The 21,210-nt window shown below is 36.0% G+C and overlaps 1 protein-coding gene across 1 annotated transcript in view; it reads right to left on the bottom strand.

Moving 5' to 3' along the window:
* Positions 1–4,496: 4,496 nt before the first annotated feature.
* Positions 4,497–21,210, bottom strand: part of LOC140141690 (general transcription factor 3C polypeptide 3-like) — a 189,965-nt gene continuing 173,251 nt past the window's right edge. The window contains 8 exon segments of the mRNA XM_072163601.1: positions 4,497–4,666; positions 4,668–4,699; positions 5,361–5,448; positions 15,963–16,087; positions 16,860–16,938; positions 18,181–18,282; positions 19,094–19,180; positions 20,595–20,785. Of these exon segments, the coding sequence (XP_072019702.1) occupies positions 4,520–4,666; positions 4,668–4,699; positions 5,361–5,448; positions 15,963–16,087; positions 16,860–16,938; positions 18,181–18,282; positions 19,094–19,180; positions 20,595–20,785 (851 nt within the window). The 3' untranslated portion in view covers positions 4,497–4,519.

The raw sequence follows: 21,210 nt of genomic DNA, 5'->3' as shown, positions 1-21,210 counted from the left end.
CATCAAGTTGGGCCCTCTGACCAAAAGGCTGTGAAAATCACAGCTGGCCCGCATATACTGTATGACCAATTGTAAGTTTGGAATTAAATTGTCACTGGAATACAGTCCATTCTTCACCACCATCTATATCCACATCAAGTTGGGCCCTCTGACCAAAAGGCTGTGAAAATCACAGCTGGCCCGCATATCGCTCATTCTACAAAATCCGGTGCCAATAGCCTTTTTTCCGTTCTTTGGTCCACAAACACTTTGTCGAGCATTTAGGGCATCAAATATGTTGTTTTTCTGGTAGAACTCAACGAGATCTACACGGACATATATAGTTTTCCATACTTTAAATGCTTTCTTCAGCCTGATTAACCCTTGCAAAGGCTCAAAAATCGCTCAAAATGCGTTTCCACTGCTCAAGTGTCACATCTAACTCTGAATATTTTCTTTGAATAAATGCGATTTCTTTACATATTTGTTGTTTTTTAATTAGATAACGCACCATCATATTGTTTATCAACATTATTTTTTAGTGATTAAAACGTCTTTGTGTAATTCTAAAATAAATTGCACTTTCCACCAAAACGCTGTGAGCTACGTTACCCCTTTTTAACACACGTTATTGGAAAGAAGTAAAACAGAGGTATCAATGTAATTTGCGGTTATTGAAAGGAAACACTCATAGGTTTTTAAAAATCACAGTAAAAATCGTGATGCTGTAGCATTTTTGGCATAGAAATGTTGTAAACATTGAAATTTCGACCGACCATGTTAAGATTGGTGAGCTATGTTACCAGGATTCTATAGTATGCACTTGTATTAGATGTACTTCCTAATAATATGTGAAAGCTACTAGTGGTCGAACCCCATTTATATTATAATTAACCGACATAACGTTCTAACGTTCGCAAATCACATTAAAAACATTAAAAACCAGTGAACTACGTTACTGTGAGCTACGTTACACACTCATTTACGCATCTTCAAAACTTCTATAAAATGGTGAAATCTGTTTTACATTTCACTCAAGTGATCTTTAGATTGCTTTTTATGACCTTGGATTGAGTAAAACCAGCCCATTTTGTAGTCGGTAACGTAGCTCACATTACATTGAGTTTTAGTGTTAAAAAACATCATGACTTCCTGAAAAAAAAATATACAAGAGGTGTTGGCAATCTATTACATCTGAAAGTAGTGATACATTTACTCTTAATAAACAAAAAAGCAGGTATTTTTGAGCAACTTTTATTTTTTCTATTTTTTTAGTGGATTGGCACCGGATTTTGTAGAATTAGCGATATACTGTAGGACCATTTGTAATTAAGTTTGGAATTAGGTGCTGCATCCCCAATGTTAAAGAACTGGCAATTTGCATATGCTGTTTCATTTCACCATCAAACTCTTCCATTGGATCATTGTCATTTGGTGTAGCAATTCTAGTCCTGCCCATATCATAAGCTTCCAATCCCCTGAATATAATTGTCCCACCTATGATAAAAGTCAGTACATGTACATCTATTGAATTGTTACTGAAAAACAGTCCATCCATCACTGCCTGAAATAAGGTGAGCTCTCAGGTCAAATGTCTGTGAAAATCACTGCTGGCCAGCATACTGTACGTAGGACCAATTGTAAGTTTGGAATATTGCATCACTGATGTTAAAGGATAGTTCATCATAAAACGACCGACAAAGTAACACGCATTGGCGCTGTTACAATATGGCTTTAAATGTAAGTCACCACCTGGACCCATTTTGTAGATGCCAAAAGGGTAATCTCTCTCCATGAGAAACAAGAGCTGAATAATCTTGTTTTGACAAAGTGCAATACAATTGCAAGTGCTCTAGTGATCATTATAGCTGTTGTGACCTTAGGTTTTTTCTTTGAGTAACTTGTTAGCCCAACGCTTGTGGTAAAGTGTGGCAAATATTCTTAAGAATAGTTGTCACAAGTGCTTCAGTGGTCGTCACAAGAGCTTCAATGGTCATCACATGGGCTTCAGTGTTGTAAACTCTCCAGGTTGATCAGTTTCAGTGCCTTGTTGATCCCAAGCTTGCGTTCTCAAAACTGGTCGACGGTTCTTTATTTTGAAGGTTCTATAGTCCGAATTTAAAAAACGGTTCTCTAGTCCGAATATGAAAATAGTCTCTATAGTCCGAATTTAAAAAAGGGTTCTATAGTCTGAATATAGAAATAGGCTCTATAGTGCGAATTTTAAAAAGGGTTCTGTAGTCCGAAAATAGAAATAGGCTCTATAATCCGAATTTAAAAAAGGGTTCTCTAGTCCGAAATTGCAAAACGGTTCTATAGTCCGAAACGGATACCGTGTTCTTTAGTCCGAATCAGTAAAAAGGTTCTATAGTCCGAATTTTAAAAACATTAACATAACCTCTAGCTAGATAATACTAAAGCAGAGTTTATGGTAAATGAGATGACTCTACTGCTAAAAGGGCGTACACCACCAAATCACGATGTAATAATAGATGGATTCCAGTAAAAATAAAAATCTTTTTAGAGATATTTTGGCCTTCCTGAGAGGCATGTTATAGCTTAAATAAATATTTGAGACCTACACATGAACTTGGATCGCCCAAAAAGTTGCATAACACAATTTTTGAATAAAGTAGGCCCTCGGATTGAAATATGTACATTGAAACATTTTACACCCCGCCCTCCCCCAAATCGCAAGATAAAACTATACTTTAACTATTCTGTAAACTAATTTGTTTAAATGACTAAAATTTGTTTAAATGAAAAAGCCGCAGCATTTAGATGGCGCTATGAAAATTTGAATTCGACAATGCCCGAATACATCGTAGAGTATTACTAGTATATAATATTATAATGGAATGAAAAACGGATAAAAATGAAGAAAATATCACCAGAATAAAGGTGAACGTCAATGTACGCTACGGTAAATATCCAGAGAAACCAACCATGTTGAACAGGCAGCGGATTTGTATTTAACAATAATTATTGATGATTTGACACTGAAACAAATGATAAAAATTAAATTCAGACTATAGAACCCGTTTACCAATTCGGACTAAAGAGCATGGTATCCGTTTTGGACTATAGAACCGTTTTGCAATTTCGGACTAGAGGACCTTTTTTCAAATTCGGATTAGAGAACCTATTTATATATTCGGACTAGAGAACCTTTTTTTAAATTCGAACTATAGAGCCTATTTTCATATTCGGACTAGAGAACCGTTTTTAAAATTCGGATTAAAGAACCTCTTTTAATATTCGGATTGGGGAACCCTTTTTTAAATTCGCAATAAAGAACCGTCGGAATAAAGAACCTTCGCAATAAAGAACCGTCGGATTAAAGAACCTTCGGACTAAAGAACCGTCGGAATAAAGAACCGTCGGACTATAGAGCTTCCACCAAAGGAGAATATATTCTTCTGTTGACTTACTGAAGTCTGGTTTACAAAACAATGCATCTGTCAATCAAGTGGATCAGTGGGAAAGCAAGTGATTGGTGAAAACAGCACTGTTTTTTGAAATTGTCATCTGTGCAAGGATTTTATACGCAAAGGAGTTGAATACGCTGAAGTGAATTTGGAAAAAAGGTAATTTTGCCTTGAGTTTCATTACGACTTGCAACAATTACTGTCAGTTGTGCTGAGGTCTGTCCTTTGATATGTTGTGACCATCCCATATGCCATTACGTATTGTGCACAAATGTTATGAACATCACGTGTATGCATTCAACTAATATTTTGATTGTGCGAATCAAACGATAAGACACATCGTTTCATTAAAAATCTCAGATTTTGTTACAAATGCAGCACCTAAAGGCAAGATTTTTACAGGGTATGTTAGCCCATTGATGTACATTACAATCTTGTGTCTACCTGCACCTGATTTATGAAGTTCATCCAATGTCTTAGCTCAGCAATTTGCTATTGCGTTCAAACATGTCGTAGATGGTATGTTCATATATAAATCATTTGGAAGTACGATTTTTAAAAAACCTGGGTCCATGGACAAACAAATATTCTGTTTTTTCTTTTCCCTTAAGAGTGAACTTTATTGAGATGCTTTATTGCCCTGTTGGACATTTGGGTACTATATCCCCTTTGTAAAAATTGCCTAGGTGCACCTATAGCATCTAGGTCGACAAACTGGGGACATGCCTATATATGGCACATGCACACACTGTGTCCTCTTTGTGTGACATCAGCCAGACCAAGCACAAGCTCAGGAAAATAATGTGAATTGTGCCAGCGATAGACACATATCTAATTCATACAACAATGTGTTCATATACATGTATTAACCCCATGAGCAGTATCTGCCGATCTAACATTGCCACTGTTTGGTCAATTACAGGATATCTTCACTTTAATCACCAATCAGAATGGATCTTTGCAAATAATTCACCCCAATTTTTTGTGTGGTGAAATTATTCTAACAATGTTACTGATCCAATTGATAATGAAAACTTCTTTTTGGCCCATCGGCTGGTAGTTCTCATGGGGTTAACTGTGCAACCTTTCCTCATTGCCACATGCTGGTCTCTTCATATCACAATATGTTGATATATTAACTGTGCGGCCATTTCCTCATTGCCACTATGCTGATATATAAGTGATAGATTATAGGCAACTTCTCTCTGCAAATCAAAGCGTGCATCACCTGCTATTGATGGTGGCGTGTCCAGAGCTTTTTTGGTAAAAATGAACGGCTAGATGATACAATCCTGTAATGTGACAAAGATTAAAAAGAATAGAGTATTTATAAGTTCTGTGCACCAAATCGTTTTTATAACAAGTATATATGAAACATTTACATAATGTTATTTAAATGTTACTTAATGCTCTGTGTGCTAGCCATAGTCAACATAAAAAGTCCTAAGTTTTGAGATATTTTCTCAAAATATCAAGAGCTACCTAAAGAGCCTCTGAGCCAAAACAATTGAAACTTGTCGTACACCAACAGAGAGTGGACTAGTGCATAGAAGAGGAATGTGACTATGATAGTGTGCCCCTCATCTCTGTTCATAGCGTTCGGTTCTCTCTTCCTTATCCAGATTGCTTCTCTGATATGGCCCAAATTATATTCTTTCCTGAAGGCTTGGATATCGTTGTTCTGCCTTCCCTTTGAAGCCGAAGCAAGTTATAATTTTGCCAACTTCGGTTGGTGCCTCCATTTTGTTTTAAGTCAAAACGGTCAGGTCAGTAAAATAACTTTTGGTTTTGACAAGATGAAATGTCAGGGTCAGAATTTCATTTTGCAGTGCGAGAATCAATCTTTATTCTTACAGAATCTGTTTACGAGAATCTGTGGGAGAATCGATTTTCGGATTATCACCGAAATTCTGACCCTGAATGAATATTACGATACCCCTGATGTATACATACCTAATTGGTGTAATGCCCTGCCAAGGTTGTATGACACCTCCTGACTATCTCCTCTCAGGTCTTCATATCTTTTCAAGAATGAAAAGCCCTGGGAATCAAACAAAAAATATAGGTCTTGATAAAGTCACAGCAAAATCCCAATCAGAAAAGCGGTTAGAAAAGAATGCAGAGTGCATTAATTGTGTAAAATGTGCACTCCGTGTGCTATGCGCAGTTTTTTGGCATACGTTCGCATCACTTAGGATTGATTCATTTTTCAGGCGGTTTATGCAGCAAATTTGGTTCTACCTCCCAACATTTTTAGTGATAATTTTGTCATAAAACAGCAAAAATCATGTGTTTTTTCTTTTCATGTATGAAATAGGTTCGGAGCTCATGCATTAACATCAGCGTGTGTGCCTTATTTTGTCTAATTTCTCTCCCAACAAGTAATATGCATTCATTAACCTACAAGTAGCAACAAGCCTGAACTGAGCTATGCTGAATGATTGCATGGCACGCTCACAATCGGGCTATTGCAATCAAAGGGGACTGTGCCAATTCTACCAACAAAAAAAAAGATCACTTGATTTGGAGTCTTTCATATCAATCTACAATGGGCTATTCTAGTTACACCATACACCCCTTATGGAAGACATGGCCTCAATCTTTCATACAAGGATTTGTGTGGAATTCAAAGTTTTAATAAAAAATAATCTTTTTATCTTAGTTTAGTTTTGATGGTTGGCCATATACCACCATTTTTTCAAGTGTTCTAAATTAAGGAGCGCAATGTTTTACGTGTAAGAGATCAATTATGACAGTTTTTTTTTCTTCTTTTTTTTGTTGTCTGATTTTTGCAACTGGTTTGAAGGACATGCAAGTTTTTCATCCGAAACCTGCCCCATTAACCCTAACCCGCATGGGGCTTTTTGGTGACGGGAAGGGAAAGAAGGAAGGAATAAAGAGAGAAAACAAAGAAAGAAGTTGTTTGCTCTGGGTGGGATTCGAACCCGAGACCACTCGCATGCCAAGCACTGGGTCAGTGACACTTTGCCACAGGTCTTGGGCTTCGCTGGCTAGCGAAACCGTGCCTATATATCACTTAGGGCAATTGCGTCATCACACCATATGGGATCAGGCATGAACAGCGCATATATCAAGTAGTATTTTGTAGTACTCAGCAGTGTTAGGGTTAAGCAGTGTGAGATGATTAGCAACTATGAGCAATATTTTAGAACATTGTAGTTCATTTTGTCTTCTGCTGTTGTTTGTTTTGGTGTTTTGTTTTGTGCGGCCCTGCATGTTATGGGGAGGTACTGACATAAGAAGATGGTCAAGTGTCCCATTCTCAGGCTCCCTGGCAGTTCTAAAGACCCCCAGTTAGGGATCATGTCCCAGTTCTTTAGCTTAGGCTCCCAAAATTGTAGCTCTTTAGATCAAACTATTTGGGGACATGGTGAGTTTCATAACCTATATTTTGCCAGTTCATTAAGCAATGTCAGTTCATTAGACCAAACAATAATTTATTTTTACTTTTGCCACAAAATCAGTTCTCAGTTTCTAAATGGGCTATTCCATTTGAAATCCACACTCCACCTGTGGAAGTTTTAGCTAAAGTCTTCCACTGAGGGAGTATGAGTTTCAAATAGAATAGACAATTGGGTAACTTCCATTTGAAATACTCAATCCAGTTGTGGAAGATATAGGTAAAGCTGCAATACAGAGGGAGTATGGGTTTTAAAATGAATAATCATGACCAATTATATTTGAAAAACATACTCCCTCTGTGGAAGATATTTCCAAAATCTTCCACAGGGGTAGTGAGGATTTCAACATACCTTGGTTATATCAGTAGTGAATGAAATGAAACAATCACACACAAACAAACAAACAAACAAACAAGCAAACAAACAAAAGTGTGCACAACGTTAGTTTATGTTTGTCTTTAATAACATAGATGAAATCACTGAAACATATTTGTGACACGATCTGGTCCATGGGGGCCAAAGGAGGTATTTTTGAAAATTGATTTACTGTAATTATTACAGTATACATACAATAGGCTATCATTTACTGAAAACACCAAAGGTCTAGCATACTTGGTTCTAAAGCTTTGTGATGTGTATTTTGTTATGTATTTTATTGTTTTTTACTCCATATTTCTGCCTTTATCTCAATTTCAAATTTGCCGCCTTTGGCCCTAGTGGACCAGATCATGTCACATTTAGAAACGCTCATTATCTTTACACCTGTGCTCTGAAATGAAATCAACACTGGCACACATGTAACCAGCCTGGTCAGTAAGAATTTCAGTCTTTGTGAACTTTATTGTGGGTGAAGTTAATGAAGCATCCAATAGGTCTGATTAATGGACGAAAAAGATAACAGAACGTGTACAAGCAGTCAAAGTCTCAGCATCACCTGATAATGAGGGCCAATTGTTCCATGAAATGCGACAGGCAAAACTGCTACGCACTTACCGCATATTTTTACAATGCACAGTGACTTTGACTGTTGATACATGGTCTGTAGTAGTCTGTGGTCTGATTAATGTTCATTCTTTTCATATTAAATTTCATTTTTTCCCAAAGAGCAGTCTGCTCCATCTGACATCCCCTGATAGGGCTATTTCAGTTGAAATCCATACAAACCTGATGGAATCCATAATCGCAGGGAGTGTGGATTTCAAATTGGATAACATGAGTGAAGACATGACCTTAATCTCCCAAGAAGAAAGTGTGAATTTCAAGTTGGGTTATCTGAATGAGTGACTCCATTTGAAACCTACACCCCCTGTGTGGAAGATTAAAATCATGCCTTCCATAGGGGTGTATTGAATTTCAACTGGAATAGCACATTTCTGTTATAAGTCAGAAAGTTTTCCAAATCAACTTGTATTGTCTCAAATTTCACACATTTTTTCAGCATGTGATGTTATTAATGAATTTTGGAATGAAATCCAGGATAATCTTGTTTTTATTCCTGATTTAACTAGTTTCAACAAAGTTTATGGTGTGTATGATGAGGATGTTGTAAACTTGAAATTAGTCAACCAAATACTCCTCATTGCTCGTCACTTACAGATGTAGATGTGGTGGATCATTAATACCATCTTTTAATGCTTTTAAAAATATGATTTTGTATACCAGGAACCTGGAATATTACTGTGCTAAAAGGCTCTCAAAGTTAAATATTCATTTCAACAAATGGATGCCTATTAAATCATGGAGGAACCTTCTGATTAATTGTGTTCTGTGTAAAGAGTTATCATGCGAATATTGCATTATAGCTTATATCATGTGGGGTAGTTTTTGTCCTGTCATATTTTTTATTTCTGCAAGAGATAATAAATGCTCTGTTTAGGGCACTAAAAATTTAAAAAACTTGTCTCAAATTTCTTCTAATCTTGCTGGCTTACGTAGTTTCATCTTTAACTGATTCCAGAATAACTCTTGTGCAATGGGGTCTTCAGGCCATTTCAACACTTCCTTGTAACATAATAACTGACGAAGCAACAACGTCTTTTTATGATCAGGAATTTCTCCAATCTGTACCAGAATGAGTACATCAGCATTGTCTATTACCATTCGCATCCGTGCAAAATGTAGCTGATAATGACACCAACCATCACCCATGAAATTCTCTGATAAAACTGCGATAGTTTTGCGGCTTTGCTTAATACCGTGACATATGGCATTGAGAATATAATGTCCTGCTGGAATATCACCTCTTTCTTTAAGACAAAGCCGGAACTGTTCTGGTCCATCTTCAATGTTTGCAATGAGTTGATCATTTACCCATGCTTCATTGTCTCTGTGGTAGGCAACATAAGCATGATATCGACGCCTCATGATTGGTGCTTCATATGGGGCATCAACATCATCCTCCTCCTCATCGTTCATGATATCAGCATCATCATCATTATCTATATATCGCTGGTATCTTCTCTGACAAAATAAAATCCATAATTTATAATGTATGTGCCATCTATATTTGTAAATAAGACAAACTATTACACAAATAACAAATAGACCTGACAAGCTTGGAGCAATGTAGCATTCAAGATGCAGACTACAGTCTAAACTAAAATCTGCAATACCCACATTTTCACGGATTGCAGGAGACTTGCACAGGTATAAAGGCTGTGGATCTATGTATGTGTTTGTATCTGTCAGTATCCAATCTTGTAGAGGTTTTATATCACATGTGCAGGAAAATGAGTTATCTCCAAATTCAAAATGCTGTACGTTGTATGGGGTTTTCATCAGAAAGGTAGGTAGGGTAGTCAAGGCATTATCAGATACACAAAGTGTTTGTAGACTATAGAGACCTTTGAAATCATATAAATTGCCAAGTTTATTTCCAGTTAAATTAAGGTAGGTGAGATGTATCATATAATGAAATTGATTTTCTGGTAAACTTTCTATTTTATTATGACTGAGATCCAAGTGTTTGAGGTTTACCAGTGAAGAAAAGTCATTCCCATTAATATTGTCAATATCGTTGGCACTAAGATCTAAATATTGTAGACTAAGACTCTCAAGAAATAATTGGTCAATTGATGACAATTTGCAATTTGTTAATGTCAGCTTTTCTAGGTGAGGAAAATGGTCTATTTTGTCTGTAAAAATAAAATTGACTCTTTCCGAGTCTGATATAGAAAGTGACTTTAGATGTGAGCAATTACCCCATACCCATGCCAAAGGTATAAATCTAAGTTTACTGAGGGTAACTTCCTCAAGTACTTGGGATGGATTACACAATGGGAAAGGCACTATACCCACATAAGCAATATGCTCAACAGAAATGTAAATAGATCTAAGGACAACATTGAAGGCGTAAATGTTCAAAAAAAGATTATCTGTCCTAAGACAATTCAAATACACATTAATACGATTGCCAAGTAATCCAAGGTCCATACGTACAATTGGATTCCTTGAGATATCCAGGGATTTCAATCCGAAGCCGATGTACTGCCTGTCAGTGATCATTTCTTGTATGTTATTACTGCTCAAATCTAAGTGTTCCAGTGAGTCTGCAATCACTTCCAAAGTTTCATAAGGGAATTCAGTGAGACCAGTACAACTAAGATCCAATGACCTAAGTTGTGATAAGCCTCGAAAAGCATATTTAGATATATGTGCAAATTTTGTCCAATAAATGCATGTGTTTATACTTAAATTTTGCAGGTATGAAAAAATAATAAATGCATCATCTTCAATGGATAGATAAGAATCATCACTGCAATAGAAAATTGTCAACAATGACACAGATGAATTTACTGATCCAGCCATCACAGGTTGAAATACAGTATTACCACTAATGTCCAGATTCAGTGTGGATAGTGAAGCTGGTAACTTTGTGATTAGTTCTGACCATTTGATGACATTCCAATATTCAGTATAATTATCTTTATCATAATTATATGATGTGCTCAACTCCTTGAGACTAATCATATTCTCAATAGAACAAGTTACATAGTCAAAACTATTGCCAGTCATATGTAGCGTTGATAACATCCTGAGGCCTTGTATTGTTTCACATGGAGCAGAAGATAACAAATTATAGGAAATGTCTAAATATGTTAGATGTGTAAGACTTACAAACAATATATCTGGTAAACTTGATATGCGATTGGAAGTCAGCTCTAAATATTTCAGATTGATGAGATTCACAAACAATGTCTCTGGTAAGCTTGATGTGTAAGTTGAGGATAGATATAAATATTCCAGACTGATGAGGTCTTTAAACAGAGCAGCTGATGGCCAAGTGATATACAAAAGATAGCTTACATCCAAATGAGTAAGTTTAGTCAGACCTTGGAAAACAGACGCAGGCAATGATTCTATGATATTCCCTGATATATCAAGCTCTTGTAACTCATGTAGTCCACTAAATACTGATGGTGGTAGAATAGACAAGCCACTCTCTGACATATCTAACTTCTTCAACGATGTAGTAGAGTAAAATGGTCTTCCATGTAAGGTAAGATGACTTTGATAGCTTAGATCTAGAGTTTCCAACTTGTTCAGTCCTGCAAATGTAACATTTGTGATATCCAGTATCTTGTTGTGGCTCAAATCTAATTTTTGAAGTGAAGTGAGGTACAAGAAATGAATTCCAGTGACATTTTCAAGTTGATTATGACTCAAATCTAAGCTCTTGATTGTGTGGTCTTTTAGCATTGGAATACTTGACAGCTTTCTATTATTACAGTCTAAGTTGGTTCCATTGTATATCTTGCATGGTAATCCCTTTGGATATTTACTTGATGATGCTGTGATAACGAGTACAGCAAGCAGGCCGATCAGCGAGTACTTCATAATGAACACTTTCCTGACAGCAGATGAAAAAGTCATCATATATACCAATTCTCTAATGATTGTAGAACTTCTTTCCTTGTCTCTGGTAAGTCCTTACCATTCTCTTACGGTAACAACGGCTAGATGAGTGAAAATATTATGGAAGTCTTTATCATCAAAAACACAGCACACAGAAACTGTTGAAATTGAGCAATGTTATTGGAAACAGGGTGTTGGGGTGATCAGTTTCACTTCCTTCCTTGTTTGGAAATACTAGCTACATAATGTTTAAGAAAATATTAAAGGGACCTACCTAACACAAAACATTTTACAAAAAATGTTTAAATGTTGCCCTATATAAAGGGAATAAAATGTTTTAATAACATTAAAAGGCATTTTAAGTGTTAACAAAATATTTTTCAATGTTTGCAAATGTTGTAGAGTTTTTTCAAATGACCATACAGGGATGTGCCACAAGTATGGCTTGTATTTTTGTCCTTTTGGTATATCAATAACCCATTTTTTAGGCCAATTCTGGTATATGCCTCTGTCATTTTTTTTTTTTCAAAATGTTCTCAATTTTTTTTTTTTTAAATACCAAATTTTGCCTCACTGTAGCCAATATTTCGGAAAATGGAAAAAGTTGTTAAATTTGGCCTAACATTTTAACTTTTGTTATATTGATGGGTCTAAATTTCTTGAAAAATTGGCATATTGATGGATCACAACCCCCGGACAAATCTGTGGTGCCCTTGAATACTGCTCGTTTGATGATCCTCTAGAGCAGGAAATCCATTCTCTGTACCAAACCAAGTTCATTGTCCGTCAAGTATCCTGTTTACACTGATATGAATCTTATCTCATTTTGATCAGGGTTCAGTTTTGGCAAGAAAAATATGACAATATCAAATCTATATGTATGCTAGTTATCTGGAAAATTAAGTCTTGTGTATTATGCTCACAAGGATGTCATGATTTAACATAAGTTTGTCCAGGTTCCAGGTTTTACACTAACTCATTGGTAATAAATATTAAATGTTCAATATGAGTACAATAGTAAGAATATTTTCATGTGGTGAACAAACTAGCACATTGTATTATGCATAAATCAAATATTTAATCAAAATTATTGGGTTTTTTTCTTAACACTGATTTCTATCCTTTACTAGCAACGAGTCCAAGATGTTGACATTAGCAAATGAAGAACAAAATATTCATGCAATAGAGGTAGTAATTGTGACGTCAACACCGCCATCTTTTGGGTACAGAGTGCTTTGTTGCTAAGATCACCGCATTGACGGTTGACTGAAGAGGTGCGTTACATGCTACAAATTTCGCGTAATCGGGGGCATAATGTCTAATGCATGACATGCAGAGCGGCAGTACCCACAAGATGGTGGATCCCGCGGAAAAGGCTAACAGCCTCTATTGTAGACAATTGTCTCAAATTGCATCAATTTGCAGTCACTAATTATGGAAATCAAATCTGTTACAGAGAGATGAAATGACTGGTAACACTAGTTCTTACCATAGTAGAGCTTTACAACTCTGAAGAAATCCAACTGATCTAGATGGATGAAACGTCCGTTTTACTATCTTTCATCATATATTCTTCTGGTTTTGTCAAAATAATATTCAACATGTACTATAGTGGTTTGCTGTAAACCTTTGATGAGAGCATACTTCCACAATGTTAATAAGGCACCTCAAAAGCGTAGCATGTCTGCTTTACGCATCATACATGTTGTTAATTTTGCTGCCATATCATCGGTCACATCACATACTAACCTATTTGACGCATTACACTTTTCGAGAAAATCACAATTGAATATTCTGTTGTTGGATTACTCTTCATACTTACTTATTTCTCAATAGAATTTCCTTGACAGGGTATTTATATAAAGAAGAGACTTGGAAGTTTCATTTTGTTGAAATTTACATGTCGGACATCCGTTTAAAATTGATTAATACGGTGTTAAACTTATAGCTGGTCACAAGCAAGATCAGACCTACCAAATGTGTAACAACCAGAAGTAAGAAGAAATAGCACACACTGCTTGTGTGTAGGTAAGCACAAAAGAAATGGTCAAATTCTTTTGTATATGCCTATTGTGATTGTGCAAGCGTGACCTTGTATGCAGATACACTAAGATGCACACTGCAATTTCAGCTTTTCCATCTATATCTATATGAAGAAATCTATGTTTTTGCTAACATGAAACCCTAGAATTGATATTGAAGCTTAAATTTCATTTAAAAAAATCATAATGGCAGCATTTAACCTAAGAAATATATAATGAAATATAATGTAGGCCTACAATACTACATGTTAACCATGTTGACAATAGAAATCAAAGGACATTACATGCTTATCTATTGGTCCATTGTTAAATATCTCTGAACAAGCATCTTTAAAAATGGACTGATCTTTGTAAAAATGGTGTCAAAAATTATTGGAAAGAGCTATCTACTTTGTTTTTTCAGTAATTACTGCCAATCACATGTTCATTAGTATGTAATAGTTTGAAGAACAACATTAGAAAAATACTGCTACTACAGGGGTTCATTTAAGCAGAACCCAAGCTTGTAATCACTGTTAAAGTCAATCTTAAAAAGTGGAATGATCATGGAAATCATCTCCTTTGAGCTCCTGGTGCATTTTTTTGTCATCCTAAAGATGTTTATTTTGAACTATATCATTTGTTCATTTCATATGATAGAGTTTTGGCCGAATTTTTTACACTTTTCACATCCAGGGGTGAGTTTAACAAACTTTCACTCACTTTCTTTGGAAACCATTACATAACATTACTCAATATCAAAAACTTCATTCACAAAAAATAGATCCTTACACAACTTAATCTTTGCCTTGGGGATATTGCTTAGAATCTTAGCTTTTAAATGATACCCTATTTGTTAGGAATTATCTTCAAATTCTCTTAGAAAATTAAAAATAAGTGAGGCTACATGAGCTCGGTTGTTACGCATTACAGGCCAATATGAGTGCCTCGTTAAGAAATTAAGTGCTAAATAAGCAGTTAATTAAGAACTTTATTTTTGATTTTTTGGCTGAAATATATACCTTAATATCTTATTCATAAAAAGAAATAATTAGCATGATGTTAATAATAGTTTAGACTGAATTCTACCAATTAAAAGATCAGTGGTGGGTACACAATGCAATTGGTAGGTCTAATCTTGCTTATGACCAGCTCTGTATGTGAAACGATTTATGTTTACTCTGTCGCTATATTATGCTACTATCTCACTATGTTTTTCTTTATATGTATAGATTTCTATGTGATGAGTGTATTGGTTACGAGCGTAAATAAGGCTGAATAGATCTGTATGTGATGCGTTGCTCACCGTATAGATCTGTATGTGATACACATACTAATGAATGGGCAAAAGTAGCCTACGTTGTTGAATAGCGGTGTATGTGACAGCAAATAGCCCCAAATCAAAGTTTTTATATCTCATTAATTAGAAAGAATTAAAGTCTGTAAGTTGGTGGATTTGAAGAGCTCCAAAACATACTGCTTCACACCAATTTTCTCAAAAAAGTAAAACTCTTGAATAGAACCGTATGTGATGCGACCGACGATATGTGTCGTACATATTGTGAGTTGCTCGTCAACTTGCTCCTTGTCACCATTGCAGTGATCCATCTCGATCAGTCCGATATTTACTGTAACTGTCCAATTTAGTAAAAAGCTATATAAGTCCAGACTCTCCCAGTCAAAGCTCTTTGGATAGGCCTCAATGTTAAAATGGGCCATGTTTTGTGACACTTTTCCTGCAACACCAAAATAATGTTTTACGGGCAAAGCGAAAGGAAAACAAATTTACCCATGGCGAGAAATGGACGGTCCCAATTGTGTTTTGTTCGATCCGGGTAAGGTCATGCTAGCTCCCTGCTGTGTGTGTTGGCATGGGGATCCAATAGGTGATTTTTTAAACATCTAGTGCGTGATTGAGTTTGTTGGTCATTTATGAATGTCATATTCCATCAAGTAAACATCGGGAAAAAATTTCATAATGTATTGTTCCATTCCACTCGCCGTTCCGGCTTGTGGAATGGAACAATCCATCTTTCACCTCGTGATTATATTTCGACCATCACACTCATAGACAGTTAATATTTGTATACTATAACATAATATAACATATAACTATAACTATAACTATCAATGTTCTCTATTCCCTTTTCCTCCAGTCACAATTTGGTGCCGATTAATCATCTAAGGTGAAGTCCTGCAACCCTACCCTCAATCCTAACCCTAATCCTATATTATAAATCCTAAACTGTCAAACTTACCTGAACGATGAGTGAATGTTTCTTCAATGAAAACCTCTGACATGCAATATGTAGCATACATAATCCAATGCAGAAATTCAGTAGAGGGTTGCCAGGCTCCATTTTATATCCACGCACATATTCACCTGCATTGAATTAACACGGGAAACACATGTGTCACTTTTCTTTTTAACAATACTTAACCCTCTCCAAGCAGACGACAAGCTTCAATGTTTTTTAAGAATTCAAAAAAATTTCAAAATTGTAAATTGTCATGACCTTATTTGGAATCAGCATGAAAACAGCATTAAAATGAGTACAAACAAGCCTAGTATTGGTTCAGTGGTTCTTGAGATAGCTCTTGATTTTTTGAGAAAATATCTCAAAACTAGCATGCAGAACATTAAAAGCCCCACACTACAATTTTCACCTTCCTCAAACATGAGATATATACACAAGCAAGGCTGTGACCAGAAAAGATATCCCATGATGCATTTCTCCCATTTCAATTTCTGTACTGATTAACTATCTGCTGCAACATGGGTCAATACGCCGTAGAAGTGACGTCATTATTCGGATTAACTACCATAGCAATAGATGAATACAATTTTTGAATAGACCACCCTGGACTACAAGCAGATTGCACAAATCACCTGTGTATGTCAGCAATCATAGATTGAATACAATACCGCTCTTTTTAAAGATACTTATCTTACAGGTGCGAGTGATCAGCCTTTCTTTGACATCTATGGTTCAATGCATCGGTACCGCATGAACGTTGTAGTGCAGGGCGGTATAATCAAAATTGTATTCATCTATTGCAATGGTAGTTAATCCGACTACGTCACTTCTACAGCGTATAGTGACGAAAAGTACCTAAATGAACAGAGCATGTGAACGGTTACCTATGTTACTTACCTAATGCATGTTTAAAACTACCGGCAACAAAAGCATTGTGACCATTCAGAACACTCAATGCAAAGGACTCTGGAAATTTCTGTGGAAAAACAAAACATTCAACAAAACAATTGTCAGGTTTTCATCCCAAAGGTGGGTGACGCGAAATAACCTTTTTTGATAAATCCCATAATTCTTTGCAGTTGGACCTGAGATGATGTCATACGATATCACGCCAATGTGCACATCATTTAGTGAACATTATTACTGCGCATTTGAAAGCTGTGACGTGCGCAGCAGCTATGTGAACATCAGCGTGACAACATCTCAGGTGTAACCGCAAAGGATTTTGGGATTTACTAAGTTGGTCTATTAACTGGCTCACCCCCTACTTATCTCCATCAAAATTTGGATTTTGACATCTGAAGAAAGTTCATATAATAATATTCCTTGGTTCCAAAGCGCAATTATTAACCTCTAAATAATTAATGCATAAAATCAATTTAACAAAAAAAAAGGTTAATCCAGATTTTGGTCGTCTGCCGAATTCATAGCGGTATGAAAAATTGAGCCAATCACTCTTAACCAAGATAACCTGCAAGTTACAATCAGAATTCATCAAAGGATGGCTATTCCATTTAAAATACACACTACCCCTGTGGAAGATTTAGCTAAAGTCTTCCACAGAGGGAGTATGAGTTTCAAATAGAATAGACATTTGGGTAACTTCCATTCGAAATATTCACTCCAGTTAGGTAAAGCCATAAAACAGGGGGAGTATGGGTTTCAAAATGAATAACTCTGACAACTTACATTTAAAAAACATACTCCCCTGTGGAAGATATTTCCAAAATATTCCACAGGGGTAGTGTGGATTTCAACTGGAATAGCCAAATGGTACTTACTACATGTATTGTCAATTTCTTATCTTTAATTTTTTTGAAATATTAATTGTAACCGCTTATTCATGTTCTTTCAACAAATGCAATGTCACTTGCCCTGACAGTGACTCTAAGATAGAATCTATGATGACTTATGTCTAGGGTATATGCATAGGTGTGATGGTCCATAAAATCACCCCCAATGTTGACACCTGTAAGCTGTATGTGGGTTTCTGACCAAATTAACCTCATATTTGGCCATTTTAGCCCAAAAAGTGCACATTTTTGTGCGCTTTGCGCAAATTTATTCCACTTTTGCACCGCATTTCATCAATTTAGCTTCAATATGGCAATTTTTTTTTTTATTTACTTTACTTCAAGAATTTTTTTCCAACCCTATCCCCCTAATGTCAAAAAGAAATCTACGCCACTGTGTTCATGTATATGACACATGTACTTACCCTGACGGTGAGTCTAAGACAGAATCTGTGATGCCTTGTGTCAAGAGTATAGTTGGTGATCAGGTTAAAGAAATTCCAGCCAGGTGCACAGTTACCATCACTCTAAAGAAAACAAACAATGTCATCTAACATCATTTCTGATTGGTTGATAACTTGAAATGCTCATTTCAATTGCCAATTATGACTGGTCTTTAAAACTATTAATGGTCAAACTGCATTTGCAGATGATCTTATTATACCCTCCTTGATTGGTTCAAAATTTGACACAATATTTATTTTGCCCAATCAGCAGGTAGTTCTCATGGGGTTAATAACATTTTGTCTTGCGTAACAGACACTACTGAAGATCTGATCATTTTTCATATACATGTCAATTCAAATCAAGATTATTATTTTTCATGCAATGTATAACAAAATAACATAATAATGATAAATGTAAGTCTGTAATGCTTTAGTTTTTAGCAAGGTTCTTCAGCAATCTGCTGATTTGGCGCTGTTTATGGTGTAAACACAGAAGTAGGGTTCTGATTGGCCAGTTGAATTATGCCATCATATCAGCACCTCATTCACTGATCAAGCTGCATAGCATCGTACGATCTACTTCTTTTTATGCAATAATCAGAAAGAGCAGTCGGACACCAATAAAGGGCTTCGTTGAATACTATCGTAAAAACTTGATACTTAGCATACGTCTTACTATCAAGCGCTTTTGAAAACATGAAATTGTACCAAAGTCTAGTGCTTTACCAACTGAGATAATGGGTTTGAGACACAAATTTGCAGGTTTACTTGTTCATATATAACTATGTGTATCAGTAATTTGCTGAAAACCTTTTGCTCAATAGTACGCACATATGCCAACTATTGAGTTTTTACGATAGTCTTTTGAATTCCGTCTCAGATTATAACTTACCCTTGTGAGGAGGCCTTTGATAAAATTGAACGCTTCCGTGTATTGTCCACTAAAGAAACAGCAACAAATAGCAACAAATTCCATTTTCTGTGATCAAGTTGAAAAGAAAAAAGAACAGTCTTGAAGCCTTAAACAAATATTGATAATAATGAGAACTTATAAAAGCCGATAATCACCTATAAGAAGACAATCACTGCATATAAATAAATAAAAATAGACCTATGCATATATTTCTTTTGTATAAGCAGGGATGGTATAATATGCATGTTTTAGTTAGGGTTGCACAAATAAGTCGCCAATAGAGGGTATGCAATACGACGTCATCACTCATAACAGAGTCATCCTCATTTAAATAAAATTCTGTCCTCCATAAGGTACCACAGGAAAATTAACATGATAATTCAATAAAATGTGTGATAGGTATGAATGGTTGTGGAATCGATCTAGAGACCTGACCCTCTGTCATCTTAAATTATCTCAGAAGATTTAGCTAAAGTCTTCCACAGAGGGAATGCGAGTTTTGAATAGAATAGACAATTGGGTAACTTTCATTTGAAATACTCACTCCAGCTGTGGATGATATAGATAAAGCCATAATACAGGGGGTGTATGGGTTTCATAACATTGACCAGTACATTTGAAAAACATACCCCCCCTGTGGAAGATATTGCCAAAACCTTCCACAGAGGGAGTGTGGATTTCAACTGGAATAGGCTGTATCAAACTGATTGCTTGAAATCTGTATAAATGTTTTTAAAATTGAGCAAAGACAGACCTGCTGTATTTGCCCTGTATTGTGATCGCAAGTAATGTTGACTGTTTTGTGTATTTTGGAGAATGGGGTTACCTGACTGGGTAACTACTAACTATACCCCTTGTGTAGGAGATTAAGGTCATGTCTTCCATAGGGTGTACAGATTTCAAAAGGAACAGCCTATTTGTAAAGTGAACCCACCTCTTTCTTCACTGCATCTGTTGTCAACAGTTGTCGGTCTGGGTGTTTAATATTTTTGCACAAGTCTTACAAAATAGACCCCTTGTGTAGGAGATTAAGGTCATGTCTTCCATAGGGGTGTACAGATTTAAAAAGGAACAGCCTATTTGTAAAGTGAACCCCGGGGGTACTTAGTACAAACGACCACACGGGAAGTGCCATAAATATAGGTAGCATTTTCGCCTTTTGGTATATCAATGACCCCTTTTTCAAAGCCAATTTTGGTATATGTATGGTTCCTTTTTTCAAAAATTTTTCTATTTTCTCGAAAAATAGCCCAATTTTGCCTCAATCTAGCCAAAATTTCGAAGTTATCCAAAAAAAATTGGGAAAATTGGCAAAAACTAAGACAATATGGGTTAAATTTGGTCGAAAATTTTGACTTTTGGTATATCAATGGGTCCAAATTATTTGGAAAAATTGGTATATTGATGGGTCCACTTTCAAATTCTCAGCGGCACACCCCTACCAAAATCAAACTTGAGTACCCCCAGGAAGTGAACCCACCTCTTTCTTCACTGGTTCTGTTGTCAGCGGTTGTCGGTCTGGGTGTTTAATATTTGCTCTCATCGCCCGGATGCATAATTGAGCAGCTTTGTCAAACTGCTTGGTGGCAACTAGCGCTTCACAAGTCTTGCAAAATAAGTTGAACCAGTCATCTTTATTCAGAGCTGAAAAGTTGCCACTCATTACTACTGCTGTAAAAGAATACAAATTGGGCTATTCCATTTACATATCCACACTCCCCCTGTGGAAGATTTTGGAACTATATTCCATGAAGGGAGTATGAATTTCAAATAGAATGAACACAATGAAAGCTCCATTTGAAACTCGCCCTCCCTCCATGGAAGATTCAGGTTGAATCTTTCTCAGAGGGTGTATGAAATTCAAATGGAGCTGCCTAATGTGCTCATTCCAATTGTTATTCATACTCCCCCTGTGGAAGATATTTCAAAAATCTTCCACAGGGGTAGTGTGGATTTTAAACGGAATAGCCCATTGTTGGGAGAATGCATAAAAGTTGTAACTTTCAAACTAATAATAACACAGAAAATATATACTTATATCGTCATGTGTTTGGCAGACAGTCAAATCTGGATTCATATTTGTGTGAAATTCATGT

Source organism: Amphiura filiformis, chromosome 19 (genome assembly GCF_039555335.1).
Source record: "Amphiura filiformis chromosome 19, Afil_fr2py, whole genome shotgun sequence".
Classification (NCBI taxonomy): domain Eukaryota; kingdom Metazoa; phylum Echinodermata; class Ophiuroidea; order Amphilepidida; family Amphiuridae; genus Amphiura; species Amphiura filiformis.
This window is presented reverse-complemented; position numbering and strand designations above follow the sequence as displayed.